The following is a 21,636-nucleotide window of genomic DNA, read 5'->3' as shown; positions in this document are numbered from 1 at the left end:
TCAGTGAACCCGGAGCTCAAGGCAAAACTGGGTCCCCGAAGTGGTCGCCAAACTGTTGTAAAAATTTTGCAGAGCTACACGGCCCTAGAATTAAGTGGATCCTCGACCCAGGAAGAGTCCAGGTATCCTGGCAAGCAGACAAAGTTTAAGCGTCTCCTGCCCACCAAATAACAGAGACCAAACCAGGACGTGCGAAGCAAGGCACTTTTATTTTTGCTGTTGCAACAGGGTCCTTCCTCTCACACAGGAGAACAAGGAAGGAACCCCAAACAAAGATGTCTTGTCCTTAAAAAGAGATTTGAAATTGGTTTCAGCCCACCCCCCAGAAGCATCATCCATATGTCACAGAAGGGGTGTAGCCCAAGACCCCTCTCCCTAGATTCATCATAGGTACATCATGAAAGGGGAGGTCTGGTGGCAGTAATCTGAGCATCCTGGACCCTGCCCCCTGCCCCCAAAACCTAATCAACAAAATTGAGAGATATTTACATTTCCCTGTTTCCCAGCCAAGTTAATCACACCCTTTTGTCTGGCAGTCAGGTATCAGGATGCCAGGGATTATCACTTTAATTCCTGAGACAATGAGAAGGTTCCCCCCCACCCCACTTCTTCCTTGCAGAGGAACACCTGGTCAGAGAGAGTCAAAATGGTGTCAGTCAGGCCTGTTTTCCTGTGCTGCTTCAGACATGTTTCTGTACATTCATGTACATGTTTTATGAACAATTATTATATATATATATGACCTTAAAATTCTTATAACAAGAGCATGAAGTGAGAGAATGGAGGATTAAAAAGTACAAAATCAGTCCTGTAAAATTCCCATCCTTTGGTGCTTAATTTATTGTGGGTTCTTTGGGAGCGCGGGCAGGTTGCGATTGCTTTTAAATTAACACAATTTTAATAGTACAGAACAATCTCCTCCTCATTTCATAGAGGAGAGTCTAAAGTATAAAGAAGGCAAGCCCAAAATATTAATCCGTCAGTACAAGCCATCAGGAAGTATCAAAATTCAAGTCCACAATGTTCAGAAAGTTTTGTGTCACCTGGGAGATGTCTTTGTATTTCATCTTAGCTCATGTAAACAATAACACCAGGCCACAAAAGAATCTTTATACCACATTCTTTTAGTCAGAGGTTAGTTATTCGTGAATTTTTCCACCAACGCAACTTGCCAAACCATCTTATACCAGTTAACAAACATGGCGTCCTTTAGGTCTTTTCAACATCAAACAACTAGCCAGGCAGCTAGGTAAAGATAACCAATTTGAGGTTTGAAATGACAAATTTCCCATTGCCATTTTTTAAAAAATGGTTTCACAAGGCCAATACTGGAGGTTTCCAATAGTTGCCGTCCCCTTTGTTTTAGGAATTTCTGCAAAGAACACAGTCCCAAACTGCCACATTTTCCCACATACTTTGGAATGACCCTGGTTCCTTACATGCTCAAGTACTCTTGAATTAGGGCCACATTCGCACCCTTTAAAGACCTATCACACCACTTTAATACAAGTCATGGCACACACACACCCCAAATAATTATGTGAAGCAGAGCCAGATTAAGACCTTTAAACACTGAAAATATTATGGTGTCCCCCATAATAAAAATTAAAACAATCAAGAGCAAATCAAAACTTATCAGCTACATAGAACTCAGAATAACATATATAGCGTACTGTACATTTAATGCAATACGTGAGAGGATCCACCAGGAAAGAATTACGTCTCCCGTGGCAAAACTGATAAAGAACCAGACAGGTTAGCTAGTACAGGAACCCCATGACTTAAAAGATGATGTCTACATCCAAGGGGGCATATGGACTTTTTAAACTATATAGTTAGCTGTAATTGGTTTCTTTTGTTAAAGTTATAAAGGAAAGGTGTGTCCATGTGATATAGAACTACGTAAGAGGGTTAGGAGTTAGGACAGTAGTAAAGGAGAGAACCTCAGGGCTCTGCACACTTACCTTTTGCTCTGCACTGTGTGTGTGCGCGCGTGTGTGTTTATATATATATATATATATATATCTCACACTTCTGTATATAAGACTAGTTTGTTTGTTTTTACTTTAAAATAAGGTTAAAAATCTGGGGGCGTCTTATGCACTGATAGTGCATATGCCCATTTTCTAAATTTGGGGAACCCAAAAGTAGGGGGTGTCTTATGCATGAAAAAATATGGTGTGTGTGTGTGGTAAAGATGATTAAGTCCCTTCAAAGGTGACTATGGGGTTGCGGTGCTCATCTTGCTTTCAGGCCGAGGGAGCCGGCACTTGTCCACAGACAGCTTTCTGGGTCATGTGGCCAGCACGACTGAACCGTTTCTGGCACAACGGGACACCGTGACGGAAGCCAGAGCACACGGAAACGCCGTTTACTTTCCCACCACAGTGGTACCTATTTATCTACCCGCACTGGCGTGCTTTCGAACTGCTGGGTTGGCAGAAGCTGGGACAGAGCAACAGGAGCTCCCTCCATCACGGGGATTCGAACCGCCGACCTTCTGATCGGCAAGCCCAAGAGGCTCAGTGGTTTAGACCTCAGCACCACCCGCATACTGGGTTGTATCCAGTGCTGGTCTTCCTCAGAGGGATCTCACTGGGTGCTCTATCCCTGCAGCGAGAGGTCCAGCGCTTGCCCAAGCAGGAGAAATGACCTCTGGATAACCTTGCGGTCCTTGTTTATTTGGGAGAGGATCCCTTGCGCAGGAAAGGCCTCTCCCTCAAATGACAGGTCCGCCGTGTTCCCCGTTGTTGGTTTTGCTGTCCAGATTGAGCTCAAGCGCACACAACATGTGTCAGCACGCAGCACCCTCCAACAGCTGGCATCCCTGAACCGTTCCTGTTGTGTCAACATGCTCTCGGAGAATACCAGTGCGTCTGGCACCAGAGAGCTTGACTGATGTGCTGACAGCCAGGATTAAGCAAAGAGCAGATTCAAAGGTATCTTAAGCCATTAATGCCTGCTCCGATTGGCAAGGCGGCAAAAGCTGTCACCAAAACAGCCCGACGACGTGGGGAAGGCTGGGGTTTTCGGTGTTATGTAGGATCTAGCTTTGGTGTGAGGAAATGATGGACCTTCAGATGTGGCTGAACTACGACTCCCATCATCCCCGGCCATTGGGCCTGCTTGCAAGGGCTGATGGGAGTTGCACTTCAGCAAAATCTGGAGGGTAAATGTCCCCCCCCACTCAGCCTTGGCCAACCTGCTGCCCAACAGGTATTTTGGACTTCAGCTCCCCACAGTCCCAGCCCCAGGAAAGGGATAGCTTAACGACTGTTATCTATGCTCTGGTAACCTGAAGGTTAGATTCCTGCAATGTGTTATATGTAGGGCTGCCTCTGAAGATGGTTCGGAAACTTCAGCAAATGCAGAATTCAGTGGCCAGGTTGCTCACCAGAGCAAGATGCTTTGAGCATATCACCATACCTGCCAAGTCCTGGACTGCAGAATCCGGGACTGGCAGCCGCGTGACACCGGAAGTTGCGTAGACGCAACTTCCGGTGTCGCTTTGCCCATCTATGGGCACCAAAAATGGCCGCCACCGACACCGGAAGTCGCGTCTACGCACTTCCGGACATGCGTAGATGTGACTTTCGGCGCCGGCGCCGGCCATTTTCAGTGCCCATAGATGGGCAAAGCAGGGGGGAAATGGCCGCCGGCAGGAGAATATGAGGGAGAATAACGGGAGACAAAGTGATACGGGGGACCGCTGGGAAACGGTATGAAAAAACGGGGGTTTCCCGGGGGAAACGGGGTACTTGGCAGCTATGCATATCAAACAGATTCTGGTCTGACTGCACTGGCTACCAATTAGTTTCCAGGCCCAGTTCAAAATGCTGGTTTTGATCTATAAAGCCTTAAGTGGCTCGTGACTGCAATAACTCAGCTCTTTCCATATTAACCGTCCTGGACCCTGAGATCACCTTCTGAGGCCCTTGTGTGCCTCCACGAGAAGGGGCTCTTTCTGCAGTGGCTCCGCATTTGTGGAATGCTCTCCCCAGGGATGTTTGCCTGGTGCCTTCATTATACGCCCTTAGGCACCAGGCGAAAACATTCCTCTTTAACCAGGCCTTTGGCTGATTGACATCCATTCCCTTTTTAAAATGTGTTTGGGATGGGGTGTGTGTGTTATTGGGTTGCTTTGTTTTTGTTTCGATTATGTATTTTGTGTTTCTGTATTGTGATTTTATGTTGTAACCATCCTGAGACCTGCGGGTATAGACCTGTGGGGTCTACAAATTCAATAAATAACAATAACAAATACAGTCATACCTCGGTTTAAGTACGCTTCGGTTTCAGTACTTTCAGTTTAAGTACTCCGCGGACCCGTCTGGAACGGATTAATCCACTTTCCATTACTTTCAATGGGAAAGTTCGCTTCAGGTTAAGTACGCTTCAGTTTAAGTACTGCGCGGACCATCTGGAATGGATTAATCCACTTTCCATTACTTTCAGTGGGAAAGTTCGCTTCAGGTTAAGTACAGACTTCTGGATCCAACTGTGCACTTAAACCGAGGTACCACTGTAATAGGAACCTAGGAAACTGCCTTATACTGAGTCAGAGTTAGCCCATCAAGCTCAGTAATGCCTACATGGACCGGCAGTGGCTCTCTGGGGTTTTAGGCCATTCACCTCTTCCAGAGCATGCCAGGGATTGAACCTAGAACAGTGATGGGCAACCTTTTGAGCTTAGTGTGTCAAAATTTGCCAAAAAACCGAGCATAACTCGGGTGGTGTGTCACTTCGAGGAAAAAACCATAATTTCGCGATATTTATACTTTAAATAACAAAAATGTATAATTGTCATATATAACTGTATTTAATAAACCAAAAACTAATTATTTAACCAAACCAAACCAAAAAAACCCTTATTTATCACAAAGTGCCCAGAGTTGTTGAGCTTTTGGGGGGGAGCTGCTGACCAAAGTTTTGCAGGTTTTTTGGGGGGATGCAAAAGTTGCTTTGCTTTTGGGGGGGGTGCCCCAAAGCTGCTGCGCTTTTTTTTGGGGGGGAGAGAACAGAAATAAATGATGGATAATACCTTCGCTGGAACTAACACGCAGCACCTACATAGTCTGCCAAAGCGCCAAAAAACCCAGCACAGAATGGGTTAAAAAATGAACACTGTTACACCCAGTCATCGTCTGCCAAAGCGCCATAAAAAATAGCACAGAAAGGGTTAAAAAACCAATCTCTGGCTACCAGCAACAACAACAAAAAAGGATCCAGGTTTTGACAACGGGTTTTAGCAGCGGAGGCAAGCTGTAGCGTGAGGAGGAGTGGGAGAACAAATGGGGGGGGGGACAACAACAACAGAGCAATTGGGCCGATGGGGCGCGTGCCAGCAGTGAGGGCTCTGCGTGTCACGTCTGACACACGTGTCATAGGTTCGCCATCACTGACCTAGAACTTGCTGCATGCAAATCTGCCCCAGGTTGAGGCTGCTGAACATACTCTGGGGCTGGTGGAAATTCTGGGGATCTGCCACAGTTGCCATGCCAAGAGGGGCTATGCTCCAGCAGGTTCCATTTCGTTAACCCTGGGTTTGCTCTTGGGTGGATAAGCACAAGTTTGCAGCTATAAACAGCCATGGTGACTCCTGCCAATTGTTGTCTTTATGGGCCGAGACCTTTCGGAGTTGGCAAGGTGTTTGGCATTGCATGCCAGCCACCCTTTCCCATGGGCGGGTCACGGTTTGTGAACCGTGCTGAGTGAGGACAGTCATTTTTCCCCGGCAAGGCTGAGCTGGATTCTTTAAAAAAAAAAAAGATGGGGGGAGTATAAAGCAAAGCACAGAACTCATTATCAACTTTTTAAAGATCTTTAATATCCCCTACTGAACATCTCCCAAGATAATAATGCCCATTTACACCACAAAGAACTCATAACCCACCTACTTTCAGCAACCAGAAACGTCATAACCAGGCATTGGAAGGACCTGTCAGGAGTAAGCATGGGCCAATGGTACCAAAAGAGTATGAGAAACAGCCTTACTAGAAAAACTAACCAACAAGCTGAAACTGACACGGGGACAAATAGAAGAGGATGCCTTCACCCCGGTATGGCTCCCCTTTATCACACACACAGCCCAACAAGACAATGACAAATATCTACTGACAGCATACGAATCAGTATGGCTAACCTGACCCAAAATACCCACCCACCCCACTCACACATGAAAACAAAGACCACCACAGCCAAGCAGAAATGAACAACCACACCCTTGGCCCAACCCCAATCTCTCTCACCATCAAAAGAACACAAGCGAATAAAGGAGTACCAACACAAATAAAGCTGACATCAAGCCCTACATATATTCAGCAAAACAGAAACATCGTCACCTGATCCCACCCCCATCCACCCTCCCACCCCCTATTTACATCGTTTCCCCTCTTTCTTCTTAGTGTCTCAACAAATGAAACCGATTTACAAAAAGGATATATGTAAAAATATGAGAGGCACTGCACACACCTTTGTAATTCAAGAAATCTTTAATAAAAATATATCTTTAATATCTATATATGTCTATATCTGTATCTATGTATCAATATTAATATGGGTATCAATATTGTTATCTATCTCAAGGATGAGGTGGGTTATCAGTGTTGGGGGAAGCTTAACTTTAGCAGTGGTTCAATGAAAGCCGCTAAGTGCTGTCAGAGGAAGGATGTGCTCCCCCCCCCGTGCCCCCCCAGCTTGAGAGCACCCTGCTGATTTCAATTTCAAATAGTACTTCAAAACTTCTTTCCCCCGATAATTTTTCACTGTTCTTTTTGTAAACCGTTTTGAGGTTTGCTTGTTTTACAATCACATTGCATGAAACAATGATTAAAAAATGAATATAACTCAGAAGGAGGTTGGTGGTTGTTAGGGAATTTTGCCCTAACAGTGGTGCTTATATTTTTGGACACACGCCATACCCTCCAACATTTCTCCCATGAAAATAGGGAGAATGGTAATTTCATAATGGTAATTTTACCATTTATACCCCACACATCTTACTGGGTTGCCCCAGTCACTCTGGGCAGCTTCTAACATATACAGGTGAAACTCAAAAAATCAGAATATCGTCGAAAAGTTCATTTATTTCAGTAATTCAACTTAAAAGGTGAAACCAATATAGGAGATAGACTCATGGCATGCAAAGCGAGATATGTCAAGCCTTTATTTGTTTTAATTGTGATGATTATGGCGTACAGCTGAAGAAAACCCCAAATTTACAATCTCAGATTCACAAAATGTTTAGGGGTATACGTACCCATGCGTACCCCCAGAAAAAAGCACTGGATAACTCCATACCTTCCAACATTTCTCCAGTGAAAATAGGGGCATCCTGAGGAAAAGCGGGACAATCTGGAATCAAATCAGAAATCAGGGATTCTCTAAATCTGGGGAAATAGGGGCACTTGGAGGGTCTGACACGCCTACATATGCAGAGTGCATAAAGGAATCAACCAGAGCTCACGTGGGATCCCTTTTTTTTTTTTTAGGACTCCCTTTTGATTAGGAAGCGGAAAGACTTTTTTTGCCGCATCAAGAAGTAAATAAACAAAAGCCTCTTCTTGCCTGGCTCATCACGATGTTTATTGAACGGCGTCAAGATTAGGAGGGGCGGGGTTTGGGGCGGGGCCTCGCGGGAGGGAGGCGTGGCCCACCTTTTAAAAAGCCGCCTCGGCGCTCCAAAAAAAGTGCTCCCCGCGCTCTGCGATGGATCAACCGCTCTGCCGCTCCGTGCTCATCACCGGCGCCAACCGGGGCATCGGCCTGGGCTTGGTCCAGGGGCTCCTGGCTGCCTCCCCCTGCCCAGAAGTCGTCATCGCTACCTGCCGGTGCCCTGAAAGCGCTCAGGTAAGGCGGACACATTTCCTTACACACCTGCACGCACCCAAATACCCCAAGCCCATCTGGTCCAGGATCCTGATCCCCCTGTGACCAGCCAAGGTAACAGAGTGGTGTAGTGGTTAGAGGCAACGCCGGCAAACTGGGGTTCGGATCCTGCTCCCCCGCCCCGGTACTCTGCCATGAAGATCGCTGGGAGACCTTGGGCTAGTCACCGGCTCTACCAGACAAGCCTACCTGGCAGGGCTGTTTTGTGAGGATGAAACAGAGGGCGGGGGAAGATGAGAACTGCGGAGACCGCCTTGAGTTCCTTGGGAGGAAAGGGAGGATATAAATAAATATTGAGACCCTCCTCTCTCTCCTTCCCCCCCCCCCAAATCCCAGCTCTGGAGGGAGCATCCTAAATCATGCTCCTTATGCAGATAGTTTTGGGAGACACCTTACCCTCCTTACAGTGGTGCTACCGGTATAAACCCTTCTGAAGATTTCCACTTTGCTCCAGAATGGGGAGACCCTCAAGTTCCCCCTTTCCAACACATTGTATTCCTGTAGTATGAGAGACACACACACACACCCCCAACACACACGCTGCTTATATCAGCAATGGAGTTCTGGGGTCTACTATCTGCATTTCCCTAGATGCTAAAGAAAACGACACATATTTTTTTTCATAAAATTATTATCCGGCTCTCTAGGATAAGTGAGGTGAACAAAACCAGCCAGTGAGTGTGGTTGCATCATGGATTTATATAAGGGCTAGAAGACCAGTTTTATTTTAAATTTTTAACTCTACCCACCCAATGCAGACTTTGCCTGTTGCCATTGCTCTTCCTGAGTGAGATTTAATTACGGTATTGGCAGACTGGCAAATTCAGGATTGTACAGTTAAAGTTGACATACAGCATGTACTTTTATTTGTACTGTACTTTTTATTTGCCGCTGCCTTTCCAAAGTTTGCAACATGAAAAAAAATACATAATTATGACATAACAGAAGCAGTCATAAACTGTTAATAAAACATTTTAAAATGTACAACCAAACAGAACAATTTTGACATAAATCACAAGAAGATCTAAAATAAAGATACAAAAAAACAAACACCCAGCAGCAACATCCGCCCAACACAAAAAACGCAAACACCCCATACTAAGAGGCTGTTCAGCAGCCTCAGCTTTTGTAGCTGGAGTCTGTCCAGGCCCCACCCACCCCAAGCTAGGTGGAACAGGCCTGCAAGACAGGGAGAAAATATTCCAGGACTCACAGACAATATAGTCTTTGGCCACTTCCACCTCACTTTATTTTTATTATTGGCAGGTCTCACGCAACAAACCCGCTTCCCCAAAAGGTAGGACTTTTTGAGCTAACAAAAGTGGTGGGGGGCGCAGATTGGAAAATGCAGGCTATGGCTTGCTTTGAGGCAACATCGTCCAGCTTCCCAGAAACAAGTGGGTGTAAATGCTCATCATGCCAACATCATCTAATCTCCCCACAAGCAAATCAGAATGAATCTTCGGTGAACAGGTTCTTGGAAGCACCTGCTTTCATCAACCTAAGCTGGTGTTTCTCAAACTTGGGTCTCTAGCTGTTGTTGGACTACAACTCCCACTATCCCTAGCTAGCAGGACCAGTAGTCAGGGATGATGGGGGTTGTTGTCCAACAACAGCTGAGAAACACTGATGATCCCAGGAACTGTTTCCTGGCCAGTCCCTCCCAAGTCAGATCTCACCAATTGGGATAATTTCTCTTCAATTTACCTAACTCTACACTCGCTTAGTAGACTGAACCCTCTCTGCTATTTCAATCCCTGTTCCCCTGGTTTGGAGAGATCCTTTTTTGCACCTCGCTGCTGGGCAGATGAGTTCTGTCTGTGTCTATTTTGCAGGGAGGAAAGCACATTCTGTACTTTCCAGTTCCCTGGGCTGCAAATTCCACCGGGAAGAGCTGCCACTCAGTGTGGTAGAACAGTAGCTTTGCTTCCAAAGGTCCCAGGTTCAATCACTTACATCTCCAGGTGGGGCTGGGAGAGACTCTCAGATTTCCAAACTCAGGAAAAATGACTTGCAGTAGAGAGAAGGACTTGCAGAGTAGATGTTAACATTGTAATTAGCATTTATTGCCAAGGAGGAAAGGGTGGAATCTAAATAACTATTTAGGGTGGTATTGAACAAAAGCGTTTCGCCACAAAGCACAAAGATTTCTGCTTTCATTGACTTGCGTACTGCAATCCCCAAATCTGTTTCCTGGTCAGTCCTTGCCAGCTCGGGGTGTGTGTGAAGTTGGGATTCTTTTTACCTTGACCTGCCTCGCTCCACACTCTCTTAGTTCAATGTACTAAGTGTTACCTAAATAGTAAAGGTAAATAACCCCTGACGGTTAAGTTCAGTAGCAGACTCTGGGGTTGTGGCACTCTTCCTGAGGGAGCCGGCTTTTGTCCGCAGACAGTTTTTCCGGGTCATGTGGCCGGCATGACTAAGCCGCTTCTGGCGAAACCAGAGCAGCGCACGGAAATGCCGTTTACCTTCCCACCAGAGCAGTACCTCTTTATCTACTTGCACTTTTCGGCGTGCTTTCAAACTGCTAGGTTGGCAGGAGCTGGGACCGAGCAACGGGAGCTCACCCCGTCGTGGGGATTCGAACCGCCGACCTTCTGATCGGCAAGCCCAAGAGGCTCAGTGGTTTAGACCACAGTGCCACCCGCGTCCCTAGCTAAATATTAGGGGTGTTCAATTCTCCCTAGGGGGTGGAAAGGCAACAGCTCAGTTAAACCATCAACAGGAGAAAATCGGTCTTGCCTAGGCTGGATTCAAACGCAGATAAAAATTGAGAGGCAGGTGGTTGCAGTCCCTTGCCGCTGCCCCATACATGGAGCATATTGGGGGTCCTTCCTGTTGCATTACGTCAGGGTTGGAATACCTTAAGCACCGCCTCTCTCTATATGAACCTGAGATCATCATCTAAGGCCCTTTTCTGTGTGCCTCTGCCATGAGAGGTGCAGAGGGTGGCAACATGAGAATGGGCCTTTTCTGCGGAGGCTCCCTCTTGTGGAATGCTCTCCCCAGGAAGGCTTACTTGGCACCTTCATTATAAAATGCCCCTCTTCAACCGAGCCTTTGGCTGATTAACGTCCAATGTGCTTTGAAATGTGTTGTGGGTGGGTGGCAGCGCCGTCTTAAGCGCCTCTGTCGCCATGGTGCGCCGGATCTCTCCGGCGCCCTTCCGCCCCATTTCCCAGCGCGGTGGGCAGGTGGGCGCCGCGCGCAGCGGACCGGCGGACCGGCCGGCCAGCGGGTGGGCACAGCTTGCAGCGCCCTCCTGGCGGGCCGGCGCCATGGTGCCCTGCGCCACCGGGGGTCTACGTAGAGCCGGGCCTGGTGGGTGGGGTGGGTGGGGTGCAGTTCCTCCCCCTCTCTCGTAGCCCACTGGCTGAGCATCCAGGGGGTCCAGCCTGCCAGCCCAGAAAGCCCACCCCCAGGTGAGTCGCCCACTTTGGTTGATGCTGGCAAGGGCTGCCATTAAAATTCATTTAGCCAGATGGGATGTCCACAAGTGTTGGTCTTGTTCTTTCTTTCTAGGAGCTGCAGGAACTCTGCAAGCAGTACAGCAACATCAGGGTTCTGCCACTTGGTAAGCGGAAAGTTTCCTCTTCTGCTCTGCGCCTGATGGCCCCCATGAAGGTATCTGAAGCTTGGGTCCCCCACCTGTTGTTGGACTACAACTCCCATCATCCCTGACCACTGGTCCTATGAGCTAGGGATGATGGAAGTTGTAGTCCAACAACAGGTGGGGGGGGACACCCAAGTTTGAGAGAGACTGAAAGAAATGGGATTGTATCCAGTGTTAGTCCTGCTCAGAGTAAGCCCGTTGAAACTGAAGGACAAGGGGATGTGACGAATCCCCCATTAGGAAGTATGGGGTTTTCTAATTGAGAGAAAGGTGAATCAGAGGTGGCATGATAGAAATTTACAAAATGGCATGGAGATAGTGGATAAAGAAAGGTTTTCCTCCCTTATTCAGAAAGATTACGTGTTTTTTCTTCTTCTCTCGGAGCACGAGAACTTGGGCACGTCCAATGAGGCTGAAAGCTGGAAGGTTTAGGACAGGTGAAAGGATGTACTATTTCGTGCAGTGCATAGTTTAGCTATGGAACTCACTGCCACTGGAAGCAATGATGGCCTGCCACCGACTTGGATGGCTGTAAAGAAGGGCTGAACTGATTCCTGGAAGGTAGGGCTCCTAGCCATGATGGCTGTATTCTTCCTCCACTGTTGGAGGCAGTAATGCTTCTGAATGCCAGTTGCTGGAAATTGCAGGTGGGGAGTTAGGCGTTTGTGCTCGGGACTTCCTGTGGGGGCAACCTGGTTGGCCACTATGAGAACCGGACAGTGGACTCGATGTAGCCCCTGGCCTGACCCAGCAGAGTCGTCTTATGTTCTTAGCATAATTAAGACGGGCCCATTAATTTCCATGGGTAAAACATTGGTTACAAACAACCGTAGGAGAAAGGCCATGAATTACACATCAGTTGCAAACGCAAAGAACAACAACAAAGAGAACAAGTTTCCATTCTTGCACAAAGACCGGCATGTGAACTGCAGCAAATTCTACTTCGTTTCTCTGCAGAATTCTCTGACATCCCTAGTTGCCGGTCTCTATAGACAAGGCTGGCCTATGGATCATTGTTCTGGAGCAGTTACTCCTTAACACCTCAGTGAGAGAGCTTCTGCTTTGCATGCAGAAGTTGACAGGTTCAATCCCCAGGTAGGGCTGGGGATGTCTACTGTCTGAAAATCCCTGCTGCCAGTCAATGTAGACAGTATTGGGCTAGATAGACCGGCAGTCTGACTCTCTCTATTATGCGGCATCTTCTCCTGTGTTCTCAAATCCAGACGTGGTTTCCGAAAGCAGCATCAAGGAAACGGTCAAGGAGGTGGAAGACATTGTTGGGGAGAAAGGGCTGAACTGCCTGATCAACAATGCCGGCATCAATGTCTCAGCCTCTCTGGAAGATGTCACCACGGAAGCCATGCTCAGGACCTTCGAGACCAACACTGTTGCCCAGCTAATGCTCTCCAAAGTAAGAACACAGTCGGTAAATCTGGCATCTACAATGTTCGCCTGGGGCAAGTAGTCCTCTGCCGCAGGTGAACAGCCAGGGACATTTAACCAACGGGAGTTCTTCTGTTTGGTTGCTAAGCTGCCTGTTGCTTGATCTGCATTTATTTTGTAAGATTTATATATCGCTAGAGTGTGTTTTTTTAAGAAAGAAGAAGCTCAAAGTGCTCGAACCGGTATGTGGACCTGTCAGTTTTGCAGTCTTAAGGCTGAGTTAACAGGAAATGGCCTGGGAAGAAGGTAGATTGGGGTCTGCGGGTGGTTTGCTCTGGTAGATTGTCATAGTAGAAGGGCTGTAGCTCAGTGGTAAAACGTTTGCTTTGTGTGCAGAAGGTCCCTGGTTCAATCCCCACCAGCATCTCCAGGCCAGGCTAGGAAATATTCTCTATCTGAAACCCTGAAGCGCTTCTCCTAGTCAATGCAGGCAATCCTGGTTAGTTGAGTCAATGGTCTGATTCAATCTCCTATATGTCTGATTGGCAAGAGTTTCTGACTCCCAAGTCGTTCTAAACAATTATTGTATTCCCTCCCCAACCCCCCATCTAAAGTATGCTCCTAAAATTCCTTATCCACGATAGCTCAGTTAAACATTGCACTTCAGTCTATAGGTCAACCTAGTGTATCGCTCACATTGGCTTGGCACAGATTTTGCATCTGCCTCCACACCCAGCTGCCATATCACACTTGGCTACTGTAGATGGACTTTGGGACTCTAGGCAGTCAGTCATGGGTGTCTTGGGGGCTCCTCATTGCAGCTCTGTTTCACATGGGTGGTCTTGAGAAACAGTCAACTGTGAAATTGGCTGCAGAACTTCACTTCAGTGAGAAATCACAACTTTTGATCTTTTTCCCCAAAATCAAGTTTCTAGTCCTTATTATGTTCACAATAAATTAATATACAGTGGTACCTTGGTTTATGAACACAATTGGTTCCGGAAGTCTGTTCATAAACTGAAGGGTTCATTAACTGAAGCGAACTTTCCCATTGAAAGTAATGGAAAGTGGATTAATCTGTTCCAGACGGTCCGCGGGGTACTTAAACTGAAGCGTTCATAAACTGAAGCGAACTTTCCCATTGAAAGTAATGGAAAGTGGATTAATCCGTTCCAGACAGGTCCACGGAGTACTCAACCTGAAGCGTACTTAACCCGAAGCATGGGTGTAATTGGTTCCAGAAGTCTGTTCATAAACTGAAGCGTTCATAAACTGAAGTGAGCTTTCCCATTGAAAGTAATGGAAAGTGAATTAATCCTGTCCAGATGGGTCCGCGGCGTTCGTAAACTGAAAATTCGTAAACCGAGGTGTTCATAAACCGAGGTTCCACTGTATAGATAAATAAATCGAGTTTCTATTCCTTCGGACCTGGAGGATCGGTTTGAATCTCAGAATTGCCTGAATCTCAGAAGCTGGAAGAGTTTCCAAATAAGATTTCTCAGGGCAGGAGATGGGAAATAAGAGGATATGCAAATCTCCTTTAACTTGCAGAGTGTATCCCCCCCTTTTGTAGGATTTGCTAAGTTGCTGAAAGGTTATGTTTTTATTTATTTTAAGAAAATGCTAACCATATGCTCTTTTTAAAAATATGTTGCTTGTGCAAACGTCACCTTCTGATTCCCCATTAAAAATAAATAAATTCCTGTAGGCATTTCTGCCACTTTTGAAGAAAGCTGCCAAGCAAAGTTCCACCATGGGGTGTCATCGTGCTGCAATTGTCAACATGTCATCCATCTCAGCCTCCATAGGGCTTGCAAAACACAATGACATTTACCACGTGATATACCCTTACAGAACTTCGAAGGTGAGTGTTCTTAGTAGGTAATTACCGGAATATTGGGAGATTGGAGAGGGGGTAGGCAGGGGGAGTGGGAAGAGATGTAAGATAGCTTTCAAAGTTATGTGTTTCATCTGATGCTACTCCTAACTTGGTGTACACCTGTTGAAGTTAATGGATCTACTCAGCAATGCTCCAAACCATGAATCCTTAGAATGGATGGATACTGACAAGCTGGAACATGTCCAGAGGAGGGCAACCAAAATGGTCAAAGGCTTGGAAACGATGCCTTATGAGGAACGGCTTAGGGAGCTGGGTATGTTTAGCCTGGAGAGGAGAAGGTTAAGGGGTGATATAATAGCCATGTTCAAATATATAAAAGGGTGTCATATAGAAGAGGGTGAAAGGTTGTTTTCTGCTGCTCCAGAGAAGCGGACACGGAGCAATGGATTCAAGCTACAAGAAAGAAGATTCCGCCTAAACATTAGGAAGAACTTCCTGACAGTAAGAGCTGTTCGACAGTGGAACTTGCTGCCAAGGAGTGTGGTAGAGCCTCCTTCTTTGGAGGTCTTTAAGTAGAGGCTTGACAGACATCTGTCAGGAATGCTTTGATGGTGTTTCCTGCTTGGCAGGGGGTTGGACTGGATGGCCCTTGTGGTCTCTTCCAATTTTATGATTCTATGATTTTATGATTACATAGGAGCGGTAGCAAGAAAGCGTTCAAGTAGTCATTAGCCTGTGCCTGTGAGTACTTTTTGTGACCTTTTGTCTTGAGCGAACCGGGTTGGGTGAATAGCATTATTGACTGATGAAGCTTGCTGCAAAACCTGGTTAATATTCGGAGAACAGGTCTCATCAATTTGGCTTCAATTGACTATTTGGCTTTGCGCTTCCAGCTAATGACTACTTGAAGAACGCTTTCTTGCTACCGCTCCTACGTGGCATTGTGCTTCCAGTGAAAGACTATTTGAAGAACGTTTTGTTTGGCCCAAGCAACGAGAGAGACACTGGTTCATTATATGTTTGAGTATCTCCAGGCTTGGTTATGCACATTGCACTTTAGCTTGCTCATTGTCCAGGAGGTTTATATACTTGTTCTAGTAAAATTGTCCTTTATATTCATAGCCAGTTCTGGTGTTGTTGGTTTGTTGTTTTAATGATTGTTATTACACCTGATAACTTTTTTGTGTATACCTTCTGTCTTTCCCGCCACCCTAACAGGCCCCCTTGGTGGGGATATGGGAGAGGGCCTTGTTGGTGGTGGCTCCCAGGCTTTGGAACTCCTTCCCTAGAGAAGCTAGACTGGTTCCCTCCTGGCTCGTCCCTCTGCTGGCAGTTGCTGTGAACCGCAGGAGGGGAGAGGGCTCTGGTGTTCAAACCCTGCTTGTGGGTTTTCCACGTACATCTGTTTGGCCACTGTTAGAGAACAGGATACGGGACTCTATGGGCCATTGACCTCATCCAACAGCTCTTCTTATGTTCTTGATGGGATGGAAATCTAACTGCACAATAAGAAAGGAAGTTGGCAAGGTAGAAGGTAGTGAACCAGGATAGAGAGGTGACTGGGTTTGAACAAAAGAGCACCTCAAATTCCGAAGAGCTAGCATATTACCATAGCTTGATATCTTCTGCCCAGCCAGTAAAAGTTGATTTCCAAATAGTGGTTCCAGTTGATATCATCCCTCATGTTAGATCTGTGGAGCTGGGTTCCCAACAAACAGATCTAGTTTGACACCCGCTTTAATCTCTAAGGGTCTTTTTTAGCTCTTGTGCGGAGATGAGATTTTCAGAAACAAACAAAATCATTCCTCCCAGTGCATGTTTAGTGAGTCAGCTACAAACGCCTAACATTCCCTAGCCAGCCAGGGATTCAGATATTAGGTGTTGCCTTGACAGGAATGATATTGTATTAGTTGAGGAAGGTTGCAGCACACCCTCTGCAAATTTAAGAGCTGGAGAAAACTATGTATGACAGAATAGGGGACAAAGAGCTGAGCGCTCTTATCGCCTCTTGACGCAACGTGAGATTTTAGGGTCAGATAGGAATCGCTGGTATTCTTCAGCCTTTTATGGAGGGGTATCATTTCAGACTTTTATTGTAGGTAAATCTCTTGGAATGTGGCAGGACTAGCTAACAAAATAACTGGTAAGAAGGTGGTTACCCTTTTGAAGAAATATTACATGACCGGCCTCCAAGAAGCCAGGATAGGCTTGAAGAAAAAGAATTTTTAAAGAAATCAAATTGCCAATAACATAGCCAATTACAATTCCGCCCCCTTTCTCACCTCCCATCCCTCCCTCTCCCACCCTCTAAGGCAGTGTTTCCCAACCTTGTGCCTCCAGCTGTTTTCGGACTACAATTCCCATCATTCCTGACCACTGGTCTTGCTAGCTAGGGATGATGGGAGTTGTAGTCCCAAAACAGCTGGAGGCACAAGGTTGGGAAACACTGCTCTAAGGCAGGCACAGGCAACCTTGGCTTTCCAGATGTTTTGGAACTACAACTCCCATGATCCCTGACCACTGGCCCTGTTAGTTAGGGATCATGGGAGTTGTAGTTCCAAAACATCTGGAGAGCCAAGGTTGCCTATGCCTGCTCTAAGGACTTCCCTCAGCTCCCCTCTCTGATTTGTTCATACATATTGCTTTCTGCATGTTACAAAATTGTACATATCATTAACTTATCTATCATATGTTCTACTAATAAATTGTGGGTGTTTATTCAAAATGTGCCAAGGAGTCCAAATCCTTTTGTTGTCTTTTAAAATCATGGGTCCCCAAACTTACCTCGCCGAGGGCCGGTGCCGCCAGCTCCGATCGTGCTGTTGGCCGGAGCACGCGTCTGTATGTGTGCGCACATGTGGTTTTCGACGCACTTCTGGGTCACCAGAACACCGGAAACAGCTTGTGCGCATGCGCATGGGCCTCCTCCGGCCCAGAAGCACACCAGAAATGCCACTTGCGTATGTGCACAAGCTATTTCCGACGCTCCGGCAACACGGAAGTGGGCAGCCATTGCACGCCGCACAGTTAAGAGCGGGCGGCTGGGGTCGCCGGGGGCCGCATAAAAGAGCCTCGCGGGCCACATCTGGCCCCCGGGCCTTAGTTTGGGGAAACCTGTTATAAATAGTATGTAAAAAGTTCCCATTCTTCTTTGAAGTCATGGTTGTCCTTCTCACATAGTTTGTATGTCATCTTTGCCAACACTGCATAACTCATCAGTTTTTCTTGCCATTGTTCTTTCGTTGGGATTTCCTCATTCTTCCATCTTTGTGCTAGAAACCAGGATAGGCTTGGACTAGACTGACATTAATATGAAGGGGTCTAATTATTGGATAAAACCTGCCCACAAGTTGCTAAAGTATGGTCTTGGGGCTTAATCACATGTGTATCTTCTAGATATGATACATTATATGATTTGTGCTGTATTTGTGATCTTCTGTTATTGCTTATTATGCTATTGTTATTTATTGTTTGTAAGCTGCTTTGGGATTCATTTGAATGAAAAGCGGCATAGAAATGCAATCCTGATTTTTCAGCAGCTTTTGATTCACTCAGGCATAATTGTCGTTGGGATAAAGATTGATAGAAGATTACTGATGCTGATGCAAGGACTTCATTGGGATACCAAGATCCAAATTATGATAGAATTTATCTCTAGGAAGAGATCAGTAGTCCCCGCTTGAAACTATGCTTTCTTCCTTTTATTTATATTTTAAACAAAAACACTCTATCTGACCTTGATAGTTTGGGATACAAGTCAGAGAGTGAATTTGTTCACATTAGCTGAAATGTGACATAGCCTCCTTATAATAATTTATTATGAGTTCTTTTTAAAAGGCGGTGGACGGCTGCCAACATTAGTCTTACTCAGAGTAGACCCGTTCCAATTAATGGGCAGGATGTAAGTTGGCTTCATTAATTTGGATGTGTCTTATCTGAGCAAAATTTAGCTATAACTCTATATCAATATATGTTGGGGGGAAGTGTTAATGCATAATTGCTATTATTAGAAATAAAAAAATGAATAATTATCAGTGGGAGCTCCTATGAGTTGCGTTCAATGAAGTTTGACAAGCTGGAACGTGTCCAGAGGAGGGCAACCAAAATGGTCAAACAATGCCTTATGAGGAACGGCTTAGGGAGCTGGGTATGTTTAGCCTGGAGAAGAGAAGGTTAAGGGGCGATATGATAGCCATGTTCAAAAATATAAAAGGATGTCATATAGAAGAAGGTGAAAGGTTGTTTTCTGCTGCTCCAGAGAAGTGGACACGGAGCAATGGATTCAAGCTACAAGAAAGAAGATTCCACCTAAACATTAGGAAGAACTTCCTGACAGTAAGAGCTGTTCGACAGTGGAATTTGCTGCCAAGGAGTGTGGTGGAGTCTCCTCCTTTGGAGGTCTTTAAGCAGAGGCTTGACAGCCATCTGTAAGGAATGCTTTGATGGTGTTTCCTGCTTGGCAGGGGGTTGGACTGGATGGCCCTTGTGGTCTCTTCCAACTCTATGATTCTAAGTTTTACTCAGAAGACTCAAATTAATGAACGTGATGAAGTTAGGTCTATTGACTCCAATGAGTCTGCTTTGAGTAGGGCAAGCATTGGCTTTGACCCGATGTTTCGGATTCCTAATGTTACTGATGTGTTGTTTGTTGCTTAAAAGTGGTTTATTGCTCAATAATAAAATAATTTTGCGAAAAGAAAAAAGGTGAATTTTCATAAAATTGTAGAGATAAGGGTCATCCGATCCAGTCCCCTGCAATGCAGGAATCTTGCCCAAGGTGGGGCTCAAACCCACCACCCAGAGGTTAAGAGCCTCATGTCATCTAACGCTTTCCACTTCTCTCTCTGACCTCCCTCCAAGGCGGCACTAAACATGGTCACGAAGTGCCTTGCTACGGACCTGAAATTGGAAGGGATCCTCTGCATAGCCCTCCACCCAGGCTGGATCCAAACAGATATGGGAGGGACAATGGTCAGTAAAGTCTATCTTTTCTCCCCCACTTTGGTTTAAGCAAGTTCTTTGCCCGCCACATGTTGTTGTTCCCTCCGTTTTTGGAGTTTGGGGTGGGGTCGGGTTGAGCTTGTTTGCAAGGTGCCAAAGACACAAATTCCCTTTCCCTTAAAAAACTGGAAATCTGACAAATTTCCATCTATGCAAGATTGGATCCAAACATTGACTGAATATGCGGAGTTAGATAAAACTTGTCTGAAAAAATAAAGAATAAACCAAAACAGGTATTTGTTTCAAAATGGGAAGTCTTTAAAATATATCTGAAAAACAATTATAGGAGTTTAAACTCTGTTGCAACATTTGACTAATTTCAGTAGTAGTATCAAGAAGGATGTGAGATCAAAGAAAAACTAAGAATAAGTTAAACCATGATAATAGTTTTTACCGGCAATAAGTTATATGTAATTGAATTGAGGAGTAGACGGGAGGTCAGGTCTTTAGTTAAAAGACCTCTTTTCTTTTTGATATAATACTTTGTGTTTTTTGTTTTACTTCGTTTATTATTATTTCTACTTGATTTTTGTTCAGTTTTGATGTATGGCTTTTTTCATTGAGCATTAATAATAATAAAAATTTACGGAAAGGGGCGGACTGATCAGTGTCTTATGAACACATAACATTGCCTTGCCACTGATCCAGCCCATTTATCCTTCCTATCAATGGAGGCTGATAAATTGGGGTGCAGTGGGCACTGCCCCACCAGCTTCAAGTCTGCCCTCTGCCAGGCCTCGCCTGCCTACTAACTTACAACCAGTCTAAGGGGTGGCCCTGCCTGCCAGCTTCCTCCTCCATAGTCCCAGTGTTGCCCCTTGTAGAATTCAGCATGGAGGAGGACGGGGGCAAAACTAGAATGAGTTGGCTCTGCCTATCGTTGGCTCTAGTGCCACCTACTGTTGGCCTCCCTGCCTTCCGCCCTACCAGTTCCCACTGCCTTCTAGTACTGTCCTGGCCCCAAAATGGCAACTAGGCATTCCATTTTGGTGACTGTAACCCTGGTTTAAGGAACCGTTTGGTGCCTAACTTATATATCTGAGTTTCTAACACTGGCTACCAGTGGACTACTAACCGAGGCCATTTAGGGCTTTAAAGGTCAGCACCAACACTTTGAATTGTGCCTGGAAACATGCTGGGAGTCAATGTGGGTCTTTTAGAACCGGTGTTGTGTTTTATGTGTGGGTCTCCTTTATTTTATTTTGAAGGACACTGCTGCTATAATAAGCTTCCCCCTCCCCCTCCCTCCCCCTCCCCTTCTCCTCTGTTCTCCTAGGCTCCGTTGAAGGTGCAAGATACCGTACCCGCGATCATCTCTCTCTTAGCTCAGCTGAGCGAAAAAGACAATGGTGCTTTCCTGGATTGGGAAGGGAAAACTTTGCCCTGGTAGCAGTAGCTCCTGGATTCCATGAACCTGAAACAACAACTTGAATCTGGATATATACATTTTAATAGGAATGGACTTTGATTTGCTCACTGGTGTTCCGCCTCACTGTGTTTTTAACACATACATAGCAATAGCTGTATTGAATGTGGTCCAAAGGCCACCTCCGTCCATCGTAGCTAGTAGCTGTTGACGGGCCTCCCACATAGGAAGTTGCTTCGTATCACGTCAGACATCGGTCCATTCTAGTTCAATATTGTCTACACTGACCGGCAGCAGCTCTATAGGGTTTCAGGAATGGGACATTCCCAGCCCTCCCTCTGAGTTAGGCCAGGCTGCATCCATAACTGGGATAAGTATTCTACCACACATGCAATCAGAAAACTCTCTCAGCCTATCAAAGCATGGATTACCTCAGCAAGGATCATGCCAATCTGAGTAGTTGCTCGGCGACACCTCCACTCTCTGACAGTTCGCCTGGCGAAATGTCAATAATGAACACTTAGCTTACTAACTGAATGATCC

At 45.9% G+C, this 21,636-nt stretch overlaps 1 protein-coding gene across 1 annotated transcript; it reads left to right on the top strand.

The window, feature by feature from the left end:
* The first annotated feature begins 7,646 nt into the window (after positions 1-7,646).
* On the top strand, positions 7,647-21,200 carry LOC118087908 (uncharacterized). Its single transcript, XM_035120978.3, has 6 exons — positions 7,647-7,848; positions 11,413-11,464; positions 12,727-12,914; positions 14,595-14,750; positions 19,587-19,697; positions 21,004-21,200. The coding sequence occupies exons 1-6, from the start codon at positions 7,708-7,710 to the stop codon at positions 21,115-21,117; spliced, it is 762 nt and encodes a 253-aa protein (XP_034976869.1). The 5' UTR covers positions 7,647-7,707; the 3' UTR covers positions 21,118-21,200.
* Positions 21,201-21,636: the final 436 nt, after the last annotated feature.

The sequence above is a fragment of the Zootoca vivipara genome, chromosome 6, assembly GCF_965207765.1.
Source record: "Zootoca vivipara chromosome 6, rZooViv2.hap1.1, whole genome shotgun sequence".
NCBI lineage: Eukaryota > Metazoa > Chordata > Lepidosauria > Squamata > Lacertidae > Zootoca > Zootoca vivipara.
This window is presented reverse-complemented; position numbering and strand designations above follow the sequence as displayed.

What these genes read in the sequence shown, in the direction of transcription:
- LOC118087908 (XM_035120978.3), top strand. Translation starts at nt 7,708, where the DNA reads ATGGATCAACCGCTCTGCCGCTCCGTGCTCATCACCGGCGCCAACCGG. An exon ending in GGTGCCCTGAAAGCGCTCAG is followed by an intron (nt 7,849 to 11,412) that starts GTAAGGCGGACA and finishes CTTTCTTTCTAG; the next exon opens with GAGCTGCAGGAACTCTGCAA. An exon ending in CCCAGCTAATGCTCTCCAAA is followed by an intron (nt 12,915 to 14,594) that starts GTAAGAACACAG and finishes AAATTCCTGTAG; the next exon opens with GCATTTCTGCCACTTTTGAA.